The sequence below is a fragment of the Hyperoodon ampullatus genome, assembly GCF_949752795.1.
Source record: "Hyperoodon ampullatus genome assembly, chromosome: 14".
NCBI classification, from domain to species: domain Eukaryota; kingdom Metazoa; phylum Chordata; class Mammalia; order Artiodactyla; family Ziphiidae; genus Hyperoodon; species Hyperoodon ampullatus.
Genome location: NC_136927.1, coordinates 46,608,664 through 46,624,487, shown reverse-complemented (window position 1 = coordinate 46,624,487; position 15,824 = coordinate 46,608,664). Strand labels below are relative to the sequence as shown.

Sequence of the window (15,824 nt, the reverse complement as noted above, 5' to 3'; positions counted from 1 at the left end):
AAGTTCCTTATTACTGCCTTTTCTATGTTGTACGGGGCATCTCCTGGAATATCTAGCCTTGTGGTAATTGATCATGAAGAAAGGAAATCAGGCAGGGATGACAGCCCGAGTTCTGTCCCATTTTGTGTGTCTTTCTTGGTCCACATGTCCCCTGCTTTTGGCAGTCTCTCCCTTTTATAGACCGCCCCCGCCGTCCACCCCATTTCCCAAAAGGAGGGAGAGGCTCTTCACGGGTGACCAGCCTTAACCCCACACCTCACAGTTGCTCTGACCTTCCTCTCAATAGAAATGTGTTCAGGGCATATTCCGATACCAATAAATTGAGAACATAATTTTTTCTGCGACGGGTAATGTTAAAATTTCCACTGAAGCTATATCTGAGCCTGAGTGGCATATCCTGGTATGGTGGTTTTCAAATAATTCTTTTTCTCCCCCTCCTTTTTCTAGGTTTATCTAAATCCCTTGGGCTCATTGAAGGTTATGGTGGGCGGGGCAAAGGGGGCCTTCCTGCTACCCTTTCCCCGGCTGAAGAAGAGAAAGCCAAGGGACCCCATGAGAAGTATGGCTACAATTCCTACCTCAGTGAAAAAATTTCACTGGATCGTTCCATTCCGGATTATCGTCCCACCAAGTAAGTTCTGATTCAGTCATTCAGAGGAGCTTGCTTTATCAGATGGTTGGGCGTAGACCCATGTGTGTGACATTTTCTTGTGTTACTTGTAACTAGTGGAGGGGCTTTTATCTCATCTCCTCCATAATCAATAAATAGTACTATTGATTATGAAAATAAATAGAGCTAAATAAGAATTCTTAAATTTTTTTTTTTTTTTTTTTTTTTTTTGTGGTACGTGGGCCTCTCACTGTTGTGGCCTCTCCCGTTGCGGAGCACAGGCTCCGGACGCGCAGGCTCAGCGGCCATGGCTCATGGGCCCAGTCACTCCGCGGCATGTGGGATCTTCCTGGACCGGGGCACGAACCCGTGTCCCCTGCATCAGCAGGCGGACTCTCAACCACTGCGCCACCAGGGAATCCCAAGAATTTTTAATTTTTATAAAATAATACAGAAGCATAGAGAAAGGTCTGTGATACAAAAAATTTTTAAGTAAAAATTTAAAAATCAACATGATCTCATTACCTAGAGGTGGTGACTGGTAAGATACTAGTATTTTGTCTCTGAGTCTTTTTTCTATACAGATTATGAGCATATGATGTGCTTCATTTATCCTTTTCTTCATTTATTATTTCATGAGCATTTTCTGATGTTACTAGTTATGATCATTATTTTCATTGTTAGAAATTTAGATTATTTCCAATGTTTCATTATTATTATTTTTTTTTTTTTTTTTTTTTTTTTTTTTTTTTTGCGGTACGCGGGCCTCTCACTGTTGTGGCCTCTCCCGCTGCAGAGCACAGGCTCCAGACGTGCAGGCTCAGTGGCCATGGCCCACGGGCCCAGCCACTCCGCAGCATGTGGGATCCTCCCGGACCGGGGCACGAACCCGTGTCCCCTTCATCGGCAGGCGGAATCTCAACCACTGCGCCACCAGGGAAGCCCCAATGTTTCATTATTATAAATAACACTTTGATGGATATCTCCCCACTCAAATCTTTATGTATATTGATTTGATATTTACTTTCTTAATCCACACTTCTAAAGGTGTAATCCTTAGATCACACTGTAGGAATACTTTTGGAGGCTCTAGATACATATAGTGATATTTTCCTCCAGAAAGTTTATAGAAGTTTCTGCTCCTATTGGAATTTTACTAGACCCTTCCCAAACTGGGTACTAGCATTTAAATAATGCTTTTCCCAGCTGGTAGGTGAAAGAGTACATCCTGTGATTGTTTCAACTTACAATTTTTGTTTGAGATTCTTACCTTTGAAACAGTTTGTTTGCGTCTTGGTTGGTTTATGAAAGGTCTTTGTTCTGTGCTCTCAGATTTAAGAATTATTTGTTTTCTCCTTGTGAAAGAGAGAAGAGAGATTGGTGGGAAAATCAAGATGCTGGGGGAAAACATCCTATTTTCTAGGCAGTAGTCCTCCTTGGCTTTTCAAACAGATGCTTCATCTTCTGTTAGATTTGTGGTGTCTCTCTTTCTTTCATTTGCAGTGTGCCCTTGCTTAGAGTAGATTATTCCTTTTTCAAATGGATTTTGTACAAATCAGTTAAGTATCCTGGTTACTGAGAAAAATAGATTCAAGATAAGGAAAATTATCTTAAATGAATTTAAAATTGCAGCATTAGCTGAGAAAACTGTTAAATCACTCTCTCTGCCTAATAAGCATATATTCATTTTGAATCACTAGGAAAACATACATCACCCCTGTTGGAAGCTATTTTGTGTTCCTGGACTTTTGCTCTCAAAAACATCTGGCTGTTTTCATTTCCTGGTGCTCTCTGATTAGCCTTTCTTATTTGGATGTTGGCAAATAAACAGAGATGTTATTTTTGTAGTCCTGTGAGAATGAAGATGCTTCCAACGTGGAGCTTAGTGGAAATGGGTCAGTTGAACAATATCAGTGAGCACATATTATGTACCAGATGGTTTTCCCCACACTAGAGACAGAACAGTGGATAAGATAGTCCTTGCCTACATACTCTTGTCTAGGTAGGGAGAGAGATGTGCAAGCAGATCAATCCAGCACATTGTGGTCTATGTGGGTATGTCAGGCCAGAGACATACACAGTATGTACAGGGAGGATCTGGGAAGGTTTCCTGCTTGAGATGATGCATAAGCTTAATCTTGAAGGCCCATTAAGGGTTAGAAAATTAAAGAGAGGGGACAGATAAAGACAAGTAGGAAGGGGAATAGCAAGAGCAGAGCTGGGGGTGCAAATAAAAACATGGCATGCCCAGGGAGGAATACACAGCTCTCTAGTGCTCTATAGTGTAGCATGGTGGCTTGAATATGCCAGGGGTCCCCAACCCCCGGGCTGCAGACCAGTACTGGTCCATGGCCTGTTAGGAACTGGGCCACACAGCAGGAGATGAGTGGTGGATGAGTGAGTGAAGCTTCATCTGCCACTCCCCATTGCTCACATTACTGCCTGAACCATCCCCTTCCCCCCCAACCCCGCGCCCATGGAAAAATTGTCTTCCAGGAAACCGGTCCCTGGTGCCAAAAAGTTTGGGGACCGCTGGAATACACCACTTAGATTTCGTCCCTCCGGAAACTTTACTAAGATGATAGTAAAGGACTACAGAGGATGACAGCCTATAAGGGACAAAAACAGGTTAGGCTCCCACAGCAGGGAAGAAACACCCACAAAGTTTTGGAAGATGGAAAGAGGATGGATGAATGGTAACTGACATAGCAAACTGGATGAGGCTGAGACCCAACCTTCTACATATGATGGGAAGTGGTGGGAAGGGCAGGAGAATATAGGCCTAGTCACACCTCAGAACCCCAGAGACTCAGGACTTGGAGGTTCTGGGTACCTCTGATGGCTGGGAGGTAGATCTGAATAGAAGGATTATAGCTGTGTCTCCAGATCCTTTCTTCAACTTTACAGAGCCAGACGCTGCCTTTCCCTACCTGGTGGAACATGGGAGGTTTATTCCCTGGAGAAGGTGAACTCTGGGCTTTAGTTCCTAAGATGACAGAGGATAGGGCTGTGTACTAAGTGGGGACACCCTTGGCCTCATTACCTCTCCAAGCTTTCACACTCCTGTAGTCCAGATTTGGAAGAATCCACTCTAAGGAAGCCATTCAACCTAAGAGAAATGCCAATAGATCTGATAGGTCCCCCGCATCCCCGAAATGTCTGGGTTCTACTCATTAAACATTAGTAAGGCTCATGCATCTACACAGAGCTCTCTTACTCTAAAATAGAAAGGAGAACCAGGATCCCTAGACATTTCAGGAGAATCTCTATTATAAAGAGCCTTAGCAACAAGAAGAAGAACAATAGAAAAGGCATTTGGAGGAAACAGACACACTTTAAAACTATAATTAATGTCTTAGTTCATGGAATGTTTTGTTTTATTCACAAAATAAGAATCAAGTCCTATGTTAAAGTGATAATCAGAGAATGAACAAGAGATCTTGGAAGTTAAGAATAAGATAGAAATAAATAGTTCAATGAAAGGTTAGATAAATAAATTATTGTGGTGATCACTTCAAAATATATACAAATATTGAATCATTATGTTATATACCTGAAACTAATACCAGGTTATATAGCCACCATGCTGTACAATACATCCTCATGACTTATTTTATAACCGGAGTTTGTACCTGTTGACTCACTTCATCCATCCCCACCCCCTCCTCACCTCTGGCAACTGTGATCTGTTCTGTCAATGAACTTGGGTTTGTTTTTTTCTTAAAAACATATAAGTGAGATTTGCTTCTCTGACTTCCTTCACTTAGCATAATGCCTTCAAAGTCTATTCATGTCATTGCAATTGGCAAGATTTCATTCTTTTTATTGCTGACTTATATCTATATGTATCACATTCTCTTTATCCATTCATCCATTTGTGTACACTTAGTTTGTTTCCATATTGTGCCTATTGTAAATAATGCTGCAGTAAACATGGGGAGGGTGAATATATCTTTGTGAATTAGTGTTTTTGTTGTTTTTTCTATAAATACCCAGAAGTGGAATTGCTAGATCATATGGTAGTTCTATTTTTAATTTTTTGAGAAACCTCCATATTGATTTCCATAGTGACTGCACCAATTTACATATCTAGCAACAGTGCAAAAGGGCTCCCTTTTCTCCATATCCTCGCCAACACTTGTTTTTTCTAGTCTTTTTGTTAATAGCCATTCTAACAGGTGTGAGGTGATATCTCATTTTTTTTTTGGCTGCATTGGGTCTTTGTTGCTGCGCACGGGCTTTCTCTAGTTGTGGCGAGCGGGGGCTACTCTTTGTTGTGGTGCGCGGGCTTCTCATTGTGGTGGCTTCTCTTGTTGTGGAGCACACGGGCTCAGTAGTTGCGGCTCACGGGCTCTAGAGCGCAGGCTCAGTAGTTGTAGCGCACGGGCTCAGTTGCTCCACAGTGTGTGGGATCTTCCCGGAGCAGGGCTCAAACCCATGTCCCCTGCATGGGCGGGCAGATTCTTAACCACTGCGCCACCAGGGAAGTCCCGCTCATTGTTTTTTATTTACATTTGCCTGATGACTAGTGATGTTGAGCATCTTTTCATGTACCTGTTGCCCATCTGTATATCTTCTTCGGAAAAGTGTCTATTCAGATCCTCTGCCCATTTTTAAAACAGATTGTATGGGGGTTTTTTGCTGTTGAGTTATATTAATTCTTTATATATTTTAGATATTAATCTCTCATCAGATTTATGATTTGCAAATACTTTCTCCCATTCAGTAGGTCGTCTTTTCATTTTGTTGATGGTTTTCTTTGCTGTGAAGAAACGAATTTAGTCCCCCTTATTTATTTTTGCTTTTGTTGTCTTTGCAAACAAAAAAAAAATTTTACCATTCTTTCAGAAAGTTTGGAACTGAATTAGTGATGGGCACACACACACACACACATACACGCACACACATACACACACACACACACAAAGCTTGTGAAAAAGGAAAGCAATTATTAGCACAGAAAAAACCCAAAAGTTCCTCAAGAAAGGAATTGCAATTCCATATATTCTGTGGCTGAGCTGTGAACAGTATAATCATACAAATATTGAATAGGTATTAAACCACAAATTATGGTATAACTCTGTTGGAAGAAAGAAGAGGCAAAATGTGTATGTGAGGTGTGGGTAGTATAAGAAAATTAAACCTTTATGGTCAGAAACAGAAAATCAATTGAAAATATCTAGAATTTAAACATCAGGAATTGCAGCATAATGATTGTTATTTAGAAACATTGAGAGTACAGAAATGGGATAAGACTTTATATATTTTGTTTTAATAAAATAAAAGTTTAATTACGCTATAAATGCAAATCTACACCAAAAAATTAAGTGCAAGGTAGAAGGGTGAAAGTATAATAGAAGACAGAGTTGGAGAACTGGGTTGAATGATGTAACCACCTCTGCCTTTTTAGATTTTTCTGGCAGCTATATGGAGGATGAATTTGAAGGTGAAATTAAAGATGAACTTGAGAGCTTGCCCACAGGTCATACATGGTAACCAGAGGTAGCGTTATAAATTCTGGGCTCCACAGCCAAAGGTACCAAATTAACCTTGGTTAGTTGCAAATTCAGCCCTGCCGCCAAAGAAGGGCAAGGGCCTTGCCTGTAGAAGCTGCTCCTCTGATATTTGAGCCCAGGGGAGGTAGCTGTCTGGGGCCAGAGCACTTTGTTTCCGCCCCGTGCAGCCTAAACCCAGGAGGAATTATCCCCCCACGGGCAAGATCTTGCTTGTGACACTGCCCAAAAGCTCTCTCGAGTTTAGAGAACTGAAATTGGCTAATTTCATTGCAATTTTATACAGAACCTCAAGTTGCTTTAATTCTTATTGGTTTCTTATTACACTACTCTTGACAGAGTTGTTTCTCTTATAAATATGAATGAATTTGGGGGTAATAGTGGGATTAACCATTTGTTGGTCACATTTCATGCAAATGGATTCCAAAATGTTTTCTGTTTTATTTTAATTCTGTGATTTTTTTTCTTCCCCTGGACAGATATTTTAAATTTGTATGAACCCGCAACTGTCAATCTTTCCATCTTCATTTCTTCACTGCTTTAAAGCAGAGAAAGAGTGCTTATAAATATTCCACTCTGTTTTGTGTTCCTTTTCCATGACTCTATGTTTCACTCCTCCATCCATCCAGAGCTTATTTTGGAATATGGTACAAGATATGTATCTTTTGTTTCAAATGTCTGTCCTTTTTTTTTTTTTCAAAGCAGCTTTTTCAAAATGATTTTGGAAATAACACTTCTCTTTCTCTTATTTGGAACTGTTAAATGGAATACATTTTGTACTTTTTATACATAAATGGGCTTATTTTCTAGGCTCTGTGCTATTTCTTTGGTCCGTTTTTTTTTTTCTTCCATTGTCTTCTCTTTCCTTTCTTTTTTTTTTTTTTTTTTTAAATCATGGAAAATGATTTTTGACTGAAGTCCCCAGTCTGCCAGACACTGTGCTAAAGACATGGTGAGGCACAAGGCACATCTTGGCCCCCTAAGAAATCAAAGCAAGTGGGGGAGGCAGGTGGGGCTTTGCAATCTTTTGACTTGTTTTCAGAGGACCTTAGAAACTAAGATTAGGGGATGTGCACTTCTGGGAGAGTCAGAGGGCAGCACAGAGGTGACCTTGATCTTAATGGTGAAGACAGAACATTGGAGAGAGTGAACAGCATGTGCAAGAGGACTGGGAAAGTTCTTGGATTTCAGGGCTGGGAGAACAGCACAGAAACTTTGGGTTGAGTCATAGGGTCTCCAGAGTGAATCTTGGAAGAAGAGGTTGGAGGGAAATGGGGAGGCAGGTTGTAAAGCACCTTATGTGCCGCCGCTGTGTTAGGTGAGGATGTTCATCGTTGTCATTGGATACCAGTGAAGGACTTGAGTCAAGATTGTGTTTTTGTGGTAATTTCTTAAAAAAAATAATGTTTAACTGTGACAAGAATGTGGAGAAAGGTTAGAGGCGTTGGAGGCTGGGAGTAGGATGGCTAAATAAAATCTCTTCTTTTCCCACTCAGCACCTGTTGAGCGCCAACCATTTGCTAGGCATTGCTTAACAGAAGAGAAAGACTTGATAATACAGTGAGTGTTTTATAATTATCCTATTCCTTTCACGGAAGTGATTTCTCTGTAAAAAACCAAGGACTGCGCAGGGATGGAGTGGAAGGGCTCGATTCAAGAAAAACATTCTAAGAATCAGTGAGATGAGTCATTTAATTGGATATGGGGGAATTGGGTGCAATCAGAAGTTTCTAGCTTGGTAGACAGAGTGGAAGTGATTTCATTACCCCGGGAGAGAGAAGCCTGCAGAGAGGTTCATCTTTTGCAGGGAGGTGGGGGCAAGGGGGTAGCAATGCTGCTTGTCCAGGGTTCCCCATAGTTATGCCTTTCTTGAGGGAACCATGAGATTAATCTGTCTGGCTTTATTCATTATTTGACTATGTGTGTGCCAGCGAGGAGGTGATGTTTGCAGACACAAGAAGCCAGACAAGGCTTTATTAACCGCCACTCCTTTCCCTTGCCAGGATATCCCATTCTATATCATGTTGTGGCATATTAATTATCTGCCTGCCCACTTATCTCATAATATGGGGGGAGGCACCTAGCAGCACAGAAATCTGTCTGAGCTTGTTAAAGCCACAGCTGAGATCCCTGCATACATTTTATGGCTTGCTTTCTCTTCCCAGACCATGTAGGTAATTTGTGGGCAGTTTCTACTGCTTAGTTATCTTCAGTTTCTCCTTTGGCCTCCTGCTTATAAATCCAGATGTCAGGTTTCTTTGGAATTCATTCTGCTTCACTCACAAAGACTCCTCTTTTCTTTATTGCCACCAATTCTAAGTTGCTGTAGTCCAACAATGTCTGCTTTGGACACATATGGTGGGAGATGTCTGTGGACCATCTTCACGTCACATCTAGCGGACAATTGTATATTTGGGTCTGGAGGTCAGGAATCATGTCTGGCCCGACTGCAGAGATTTGCAATCATCCAAGTCCAGTGGGTATTTTGAGTCTGTGTGTATGTGAGTTATGGTGTTACCATTTAGTGGAATGCATCTACTCATTGGTCAAGACCCAACTCAAGTTTTCCATCCCATGTGAAAAGGACACATTTGATAATTATAGCTGTGACTGGCCTTTTTTTTTTTTTTCTGAGTCATTCTTTTGATGATGGGTATCCTGCGTCTTACAGGCTGGTCTTCAACTAGAGTGAAAGCACCTTAAAGAAGGTCAGGAATCCTATGTTAAACTTTCTCTTTTACAGATGTGGGCACAGAGGGTAACCATCCAACAAATCCTTGTTGGTTGAAATAATAAGTAGTTGCCTGATTAGGAATGTCTTTGAACCACTAACCACCATAATTATTCCCTTTTATTGACTGCCTTTTATGTTTTTGTCACTGTGCTGCATGTTTTATTGATCTCTTTTAAATTTAACCACTCTCCGAAGTAGCTGTGACCGTCTTTGTTTTATAAATGAGGGAAGGGGCATTTGGAGGGGTGAACCAACCTGCCTGAGGTCACACAGTCAGGCAGTGAGGGAACCCAGATTCCAACCCAGCTGCGTGGGTGTCTTTGAGGCCTGTGCACATACCCGCACACATAGTTGCCTCTGCCTACCTGTCTATATCTGTGGGATGGAACTTTCTACTCCATGCTGGTATCATTAGAAGGCAAAAAAATTTTGAGTTTTAGAGACGGGACAGTTCCTTTGGGAAAGTGAGTGTATGTGCATGCATGCACGCCTATGTGTTTGTGTACATGCATATGCAAGTGTTTTTGTGTGTGCATGCATGTTTGTGTACTTGTGTGTGTTTACTTCCTACGTTTTCTTCTCTTGTTCCCTTTTACCCCTTCCAACTCTACGAAAATTCCACTACCAAAGGGGCAGTATCCTAAATTTGATTAACCCTTGCCTGTTAAGACCTAGTATATAGTGTAATATAGTTGAAATCCTCTTTAAAAGATACAGTATTTTGCGGGGTGGGTAAAACTCAGTAAAAATAAATACTGTAATATTATTAGGTTCAGGAAATGTCTTACGATGTAGTTGATTTCACCTAGAGGCATAACCAGGGAGAAATTCTTTGCTTAGGACTGGTCCTCACCTGGCTGGGGGGTGGGAGAGTGATGGGAAATCCACGTGGGGTCGGGGGTGGGGTGCCCTCTTTTTCAATATGTGAGGGTGATAATTCCTGAAGTATTTGTAGGTGAATGTTCATCCGACTTTCATGGGTTCCCTAGGTATGAAAAGCATGTCTGGGTCACTTAAAAGCCTTAATAAGAGAATTTTTCATGGAGGTCAAGTGCACAGACTTGGAAATATGACTGAGTTATAATCCCAGCTTTGCCTCTTACAAACTCTGTGACCTTGGGCAAGTTATTTAACCTTTCTGTGCCTCAGTTTCCTCATATGTGAAATGGTGATATCGACTTTATAGAATCGTTGTGAAGAGTAAAACTCCATGTGATCTGCAGAGACTAATATACCAGGCATTACTCTGAGACCTTCTCATGAATTAATGATATCTGGTCAATAAATGTTAGCTGTGATTATTTTATTTTATTTTATTTTTTTGTGGTACACGGGCCCCTCACTGCTGTGGCCTCTCCCATTGCGGAGCACAGGCTTCGGACGCGCAGGCTCAGCAGCCATGGCTCACGGGCCCAGCCGCTCCGCGGCACGTGGGATCTTCCCGGACCAGGGCACGAACCCGTGTCCCCTGCATCGGCAGGCGGACTCTCAACCACTGCGCCACCAGGGAAGCCCGTGTGATTATTTTTTAAAAACTCCTTTACCGTATATACCCCTTATCCTTGAAATACCGTGCAAGATTTAATGACAGAATCTTCAGGAAAGTATCTACCCGAATGAAATGTGGGTACAACTGTGTGCCTCGCTCCAATATGGAAAACTCAAGTCTAAGGCAATGGGCATTCCCTTGTCCCCAGGTCAGCACAGAATTCCAGGGGGCCGGCCTGAGACAGACACCAGGCTGTGGTGAGCGCCTGGGAAGGAACATTCGCTTCCTAAGGCTCTTCCAGGACAGATCAGGAGGCTCACCTTTGGGATTCACCACAGCTTCCATACTGAGGAAGTCCAGCCGGGTGTCCTGAGGGCACAGGAGACTTTGTAAAGGCTGGTGGGATGGGACAGCTGCCCCCTGCTTCTATTCTGCCGTAATCCATAGTCGTCAGACCAAAAACACAGTGTAATGTGTGTTCTTACTTTTTCACAAATTGAAATGATTATTTTTCCCACATATTAAGATCGTCTTTTTGATGAAAAGGGCTGGATATTTTAAAAACCATATTTTAAAGTGTTTCTCAAAGGGAGGTCTTTGGAACTTGTTTAAAAATGTAGGTGGCTGGGCCGTATGGAGTGTTCCTGGTCTGAAGTCCTGGCTGCTTTCTATGAATTAATTCCCTCTGTTGAGAACCTCTAAGGTAGTAAGGAGAGTTTTGAAAGAGTGGGCATTGTTCAGCTGTGGCCTTGGCTGTAGAAAGCCTTTGTTCTCAGTGGAGTTTTGATTTCTGAGACTTTCTGTGAAGCTGCTCTGGTGTGGAGCGTGACTGGGCCTCAGAAGCCAACCTTTGGTGAGGGGTAGAGGTGGGGAGTAGGGGGTGCAGCTGAGAGAGGGCAGAGGAAGCGCTGCCTCATCCTCCAGGTTGTGCTAGGGTCTGGGCATCAAATGACTCCATTTTCATCATTTCCTGCCTGTTATGAAAAGATGGAAATCTTAGAATAAATATGGTGATTCAGACGGGTCTGGAATGTTCTTGGGGTAAAAGTGTCAGAAGTTGCAAGAGTGACATGTGGAAGCTTGTATAGGGCCTGCAACCCTACTTGCTTAAAGACCCCTGGTCTCTCCACACAGGTGGTTCTTGGGAAAGCCTGACATAGGTTCTCAGCCTTCACTGGGCATTGACATCACCTGGGAAGCTTTTAACTTTGGGAGCCCAGACTTCACCCCAGAGTGTATGCATGGATGCAGGACCCATGGGTACGGAGGGCCTACTGTAATTAAATCAGAATCCCTGGGAGTGGGGCTCAAGCATCAGTATTAATTTCTCGTTAATAGGAACTCCAGGTAACCCCAGTGTCTCAAAACATTGAGAACCTGTGGGCCTTCATGTTTCAGGAAGTGTGGTCTTTGCATTTGAATCACCAAGGCTGCTGGTTAAAAATGTCAAGTCTTGGCCCAGCTACAGAGCTAGTAGACTGATAAATCTACACTATTTCACAAGATCCCTGAGTGATTCTTATTTTTAAATTTGGAGCATCCTAGGGCCCTACCATTTTCTGAGATTCTGTGGAGGCAGATGGAAGAGAAAATGAGGGGCGGAACAGGGCAGGGGTTCCCATGCTTGAGAAGTTCCTGTTCCTTGTTGATTTACCTTGTGTCCCTTCCATCTCTCTGGCTTGTTCCTTTCCATCCCATATCCTTGAGTGCATCTATTTATTTAGTGAATGAAAATGAATAGAAATCAGCCTCATTTTGAATGATTTTCCTTTTAGAAATTCATTATACCCCATAAAATGGTTGAAACTCTTGGCAGTGTTTCAAACATAGAGATACAGAGTAGAAAGATAAATATGAAGTGGAGATTCTATTTGCGCTATGAGGGGTGTCATTAATATGATGGGGGTCAGAGACTTAGCTAATTTTTAAGAAAGGATTCCCACATCTCCCGGAGGTAGTGCCAGCCTGGCTGTCCCCAAGTTTATGAATTGACAAAGTTAATTTAATCTTTTATTGGGCCCTGAAAAGATTAGCATCTAAATGCATTAAAGTGAGGCTGCAGAAAAGATTCCCCTTTATTTCTGTTCTAGAGAGCTTTCTGGACGAGCTTCAATTTCTTGCATGGGGAACTTGCAATCAGTGGGTAGAAACCAATGTGAACCTTGTCCTGTCTACGTAAATGGATCTGCTCTGTGGTCTGTTTACAACCCGCAGCATCATTGAATTCCAGATTCACTTTCCCCAGATGTAGATGTGACTATGGGAAATGGAATTCTTGATTTCTAACCTTGAATCAAACCAAAGTTGGGATTTACAGCAGCGGTTGTTCTTGCTTCTATAACCCTTTGATTACTTTATGTGAGGCTTTTTGGCACTGGAGAACTGTAGGAGAACATCTTACTTCGTGTCATTCTCAGAAATTCCCGTGATGGCTCTTACTGGGGACTTCAGACTTTGAACCTGCAATGTGTATGTTTCTAGAGGATTTTTCCTGTCTGCCCAGTTACTGTGTCTCTCACTCTATCAGTTCACTTTGAGATAAAACAAACTCACACACACACAGACACACACACACACACCCCTGCAAGAAAGCCCAAGCCAGCCTACGAGAGTCCCTCTTAGGCAACCTGCCTAATTCCACTCTGGTGGGTCCAGTGGATACTTATTTGAAATACTTTCCTGAAAACATTTGTTTCTCAGCCCTGAATGTAATCAGTAGAACAAATGTCTCTGCAGTCACAACACCTTTTTTATGTGTGGAATTCGTTGTTTTTGCTCTGTGAGTCAAGTAAACATCCCCCAAACTGGCAGCAGGGGAATGCCACAACGCTTTGTAACAAGGTGAGATTTACAGTGCCGTAAGAGCTGGACGGATGAATAAGGCTTCTGGTGGAATGGGCAAAATGGGCTAAATTCAGGTTTTAATGGGAGTGTTACACAGGTATTGCAGACGGAGACAGGCTCACCAGTATTACAGATGTAACGTCCTCAGAGTTAATTTAGAAGAAATTCTGATCAGCCAGCAGAACTTTGAGGATGGATGCAGCAAAAAGGAGACTGTGGCATATGGAGAGAACATATTTGTACTTGCAAAATCAGTAGAAAATGTTTAACGTTATCATAACTTCATTTGCATAAAAATAGTCATAAGCAGCAAACCAAATGAAAGCAAAGGAAGATGTGATGGAACCAATGCTGTTTGTGTTTCATTTCATTATGAATAACATAAATAATTCAATTGAATAAATAAATACAAAATTGCTTCGAGTAGATGTACTGCAAATTATTATCCCTGGACAATTCCTTTAATGGTGCATGTTGTGATGATGAAGTAGTGTGATATGCCTCCGTGGGCAGCACTTGCTGTATACTTGACCCCTGATAACACTAGTGAGCTCTCCATAACTCTCCACTGTTGTATGGCTACAAATGAATTTTTTAGGAGCACAGTCCTATTTCATAACATAACTTTGAAGAAGTTAAATCAGCCATGGCTTATCGTCATGGTGGATGCAGTTCCACTTTGCACATGGGAATGCTTAGGCAATTTCTGGTAATTGGCAGTTTGATGACTCTGGGACTATGCTATGCTAGATAACGTAATTCTTACTATTTGCAACCCTGGTGGCAGAATTGGAGCCACTGCTTTTGTCTCACAAAGTCTTATCAGGAGAATTCTTGTGTAAGTACACATTGTGGCATGGAGAAAATGGATGGCATTTATTAGTTAGTTGATTTCAACCCACATTTTCAAGGGATATGAAGGTTGCTTTGGGCAGGTGCTGTAGGAGTTCTAACAGATGTGTATGATGCAGTTCTTGTAGGCATTTGAATTTATTCATTAACTCAGCAAATACTCATTGAATAGCTCCCATCTAACAGGTACTGCGTTGGATGCTGAGACGGTAATGGGAGATGTAATAAACTGGGAAAAAGCAAACACGAGATCATTACAGGTTGTGATAAGTGCATTGAAGTAAATAAACAGGGTGCTCATCTGTGGAGTAGCTGGAAACGAGGGTGTACTTTAAAGAAGGTCCACTGAGGAAGTAGAGGAGATGAGGATGAATCCAGTGATGCAAACATCTGGCAGAAAAACTCTCCTGATGGAAGGAATGGCCCTCAGAAAGGTCCTGAGTATGGAACGGGCTTGGCTTTATTTAGGAACTGTTAAGATATATTGGCAAATGATTTAAGGAGGATGGAGAGGTAGGTAGGAACCGGATTGTGCAGGATCATGAGCAATGACGAAGAATTTGGGATTTACTCCAGTGGGATTAAAAGTGGCATATTGGGTTGAAATGCTGTCTGGAATCTTAGAAGGTGACCTAACGTGGAGATAGGGTTTTTGCAAATGAAATTAGTTAAAATGAGGTCATACTAGATTAGGGTATGCCCTAAATCCAAGATCACTGGTGTCTTCAGAAGGAGAGGAGGACTCAGAGCTGCAGACGACACAGAGGGAAGGAGGCTGTGGGAAGACACAAGCAGAGATTGGAGTCATGCACCTAGAAGAGAGGGAACGCCAAGGATTGTCAACAATGTCCAGAAGCTATGAAAAGGCAAGGATGGATTCTTCCCTAAAGCCTTCAGAGCCTGGCCCTGCCAAATACCATGATTTCAGACTTCTGGCCTCCAAAACTGTGAGAGAATAAATTTCTCCTGTTTGAAGCCATCCAATTTGTGAGACTTTGTTATGACAGCCCTAGGAAACTCATGTTGATAGTAATGGAAGCCACTGGGGATTTGATACAGGGAAGTGTCATGATCTGGTTTATATTTTTAAAGGGTCGTTCTTTTTGCGGTTGGAGGATGGGCTGCAGAGAGCAAGAGTAAAGCAAAGAGACCAGTTGGGAGGATAGTTCAGGTAGGAGGTAATAGTGATTCCAATTAGGGTGAGCATGGTGAGATGGAGAAAGAAAGACAGAGATTTTTGTTGGAGGTAATCAAGGAAGACCTCCAGGTTTTCAGATAGAACTGTATAGGTGGAGGTGGTGCCATTTACTGGACTGAGGGAAACAAACAGATTTGGGGAGATATTTAAGAATTCTACACTGAACATATTACGTTTGACTTGACTTTTGGTCGTTCACTTGGAGATATCAAAGAGGTGACTGACTGATGAACCTGGAACTCAGGAGAGAGGTGGGAGTTGGAGGTACACCTTTGGAGCATCAGCATAGAGATGGCCATCAAGGCTGAGATCATTAAGGAGAGCTAGAGATGCAGCTAGGGCACAGCATTGAGTGCTATGTCACTCCAAATTTAGATGTCACTCCTGAAAGAGGAGAGGAATTCAGCAAAAGATGTGGAGAAGTAACAGCTAATGAAGAAGGAAGAAATCCGGGAGAACGCAGTGACACGGAAGAGAGTGCTTCTAGAGGGAAGGACGGGTCCCTAGCAGTGACTGGTACTGAGATGCCAGAAGTGGTCAGTGGATTTGGCAACAGGAAGTTCATTGATCATCTTGACGAAGGT

The 15,824-nt window shown here is 42.2% G+C and overlaps 1 protein-coding gene across 1 annotated transcript in view; it reads left to right on the top strand.

Annotated features, from left to right (window-relative positions):
• The window catches only part of GALNT17 (polypeptide N-acetylgalactosaminyltransferase 17), a gene marked incomplete at both ends in the record, with an annotated part of 450,019 nt that overhangs the window by 177,571 nt on the left and 256,624 nt on the right, over positions 1-15,824 (top strand). The window contains one exon of the mRNA XM_079719632.1: positions 448-631. Within this exon, the coding sequence (XP_079575758.1) occupies positions 448-631 (184 nt within the window). The remainder of the gene's footprint in view (positions 1-447; positions 632-15,824) is intronic.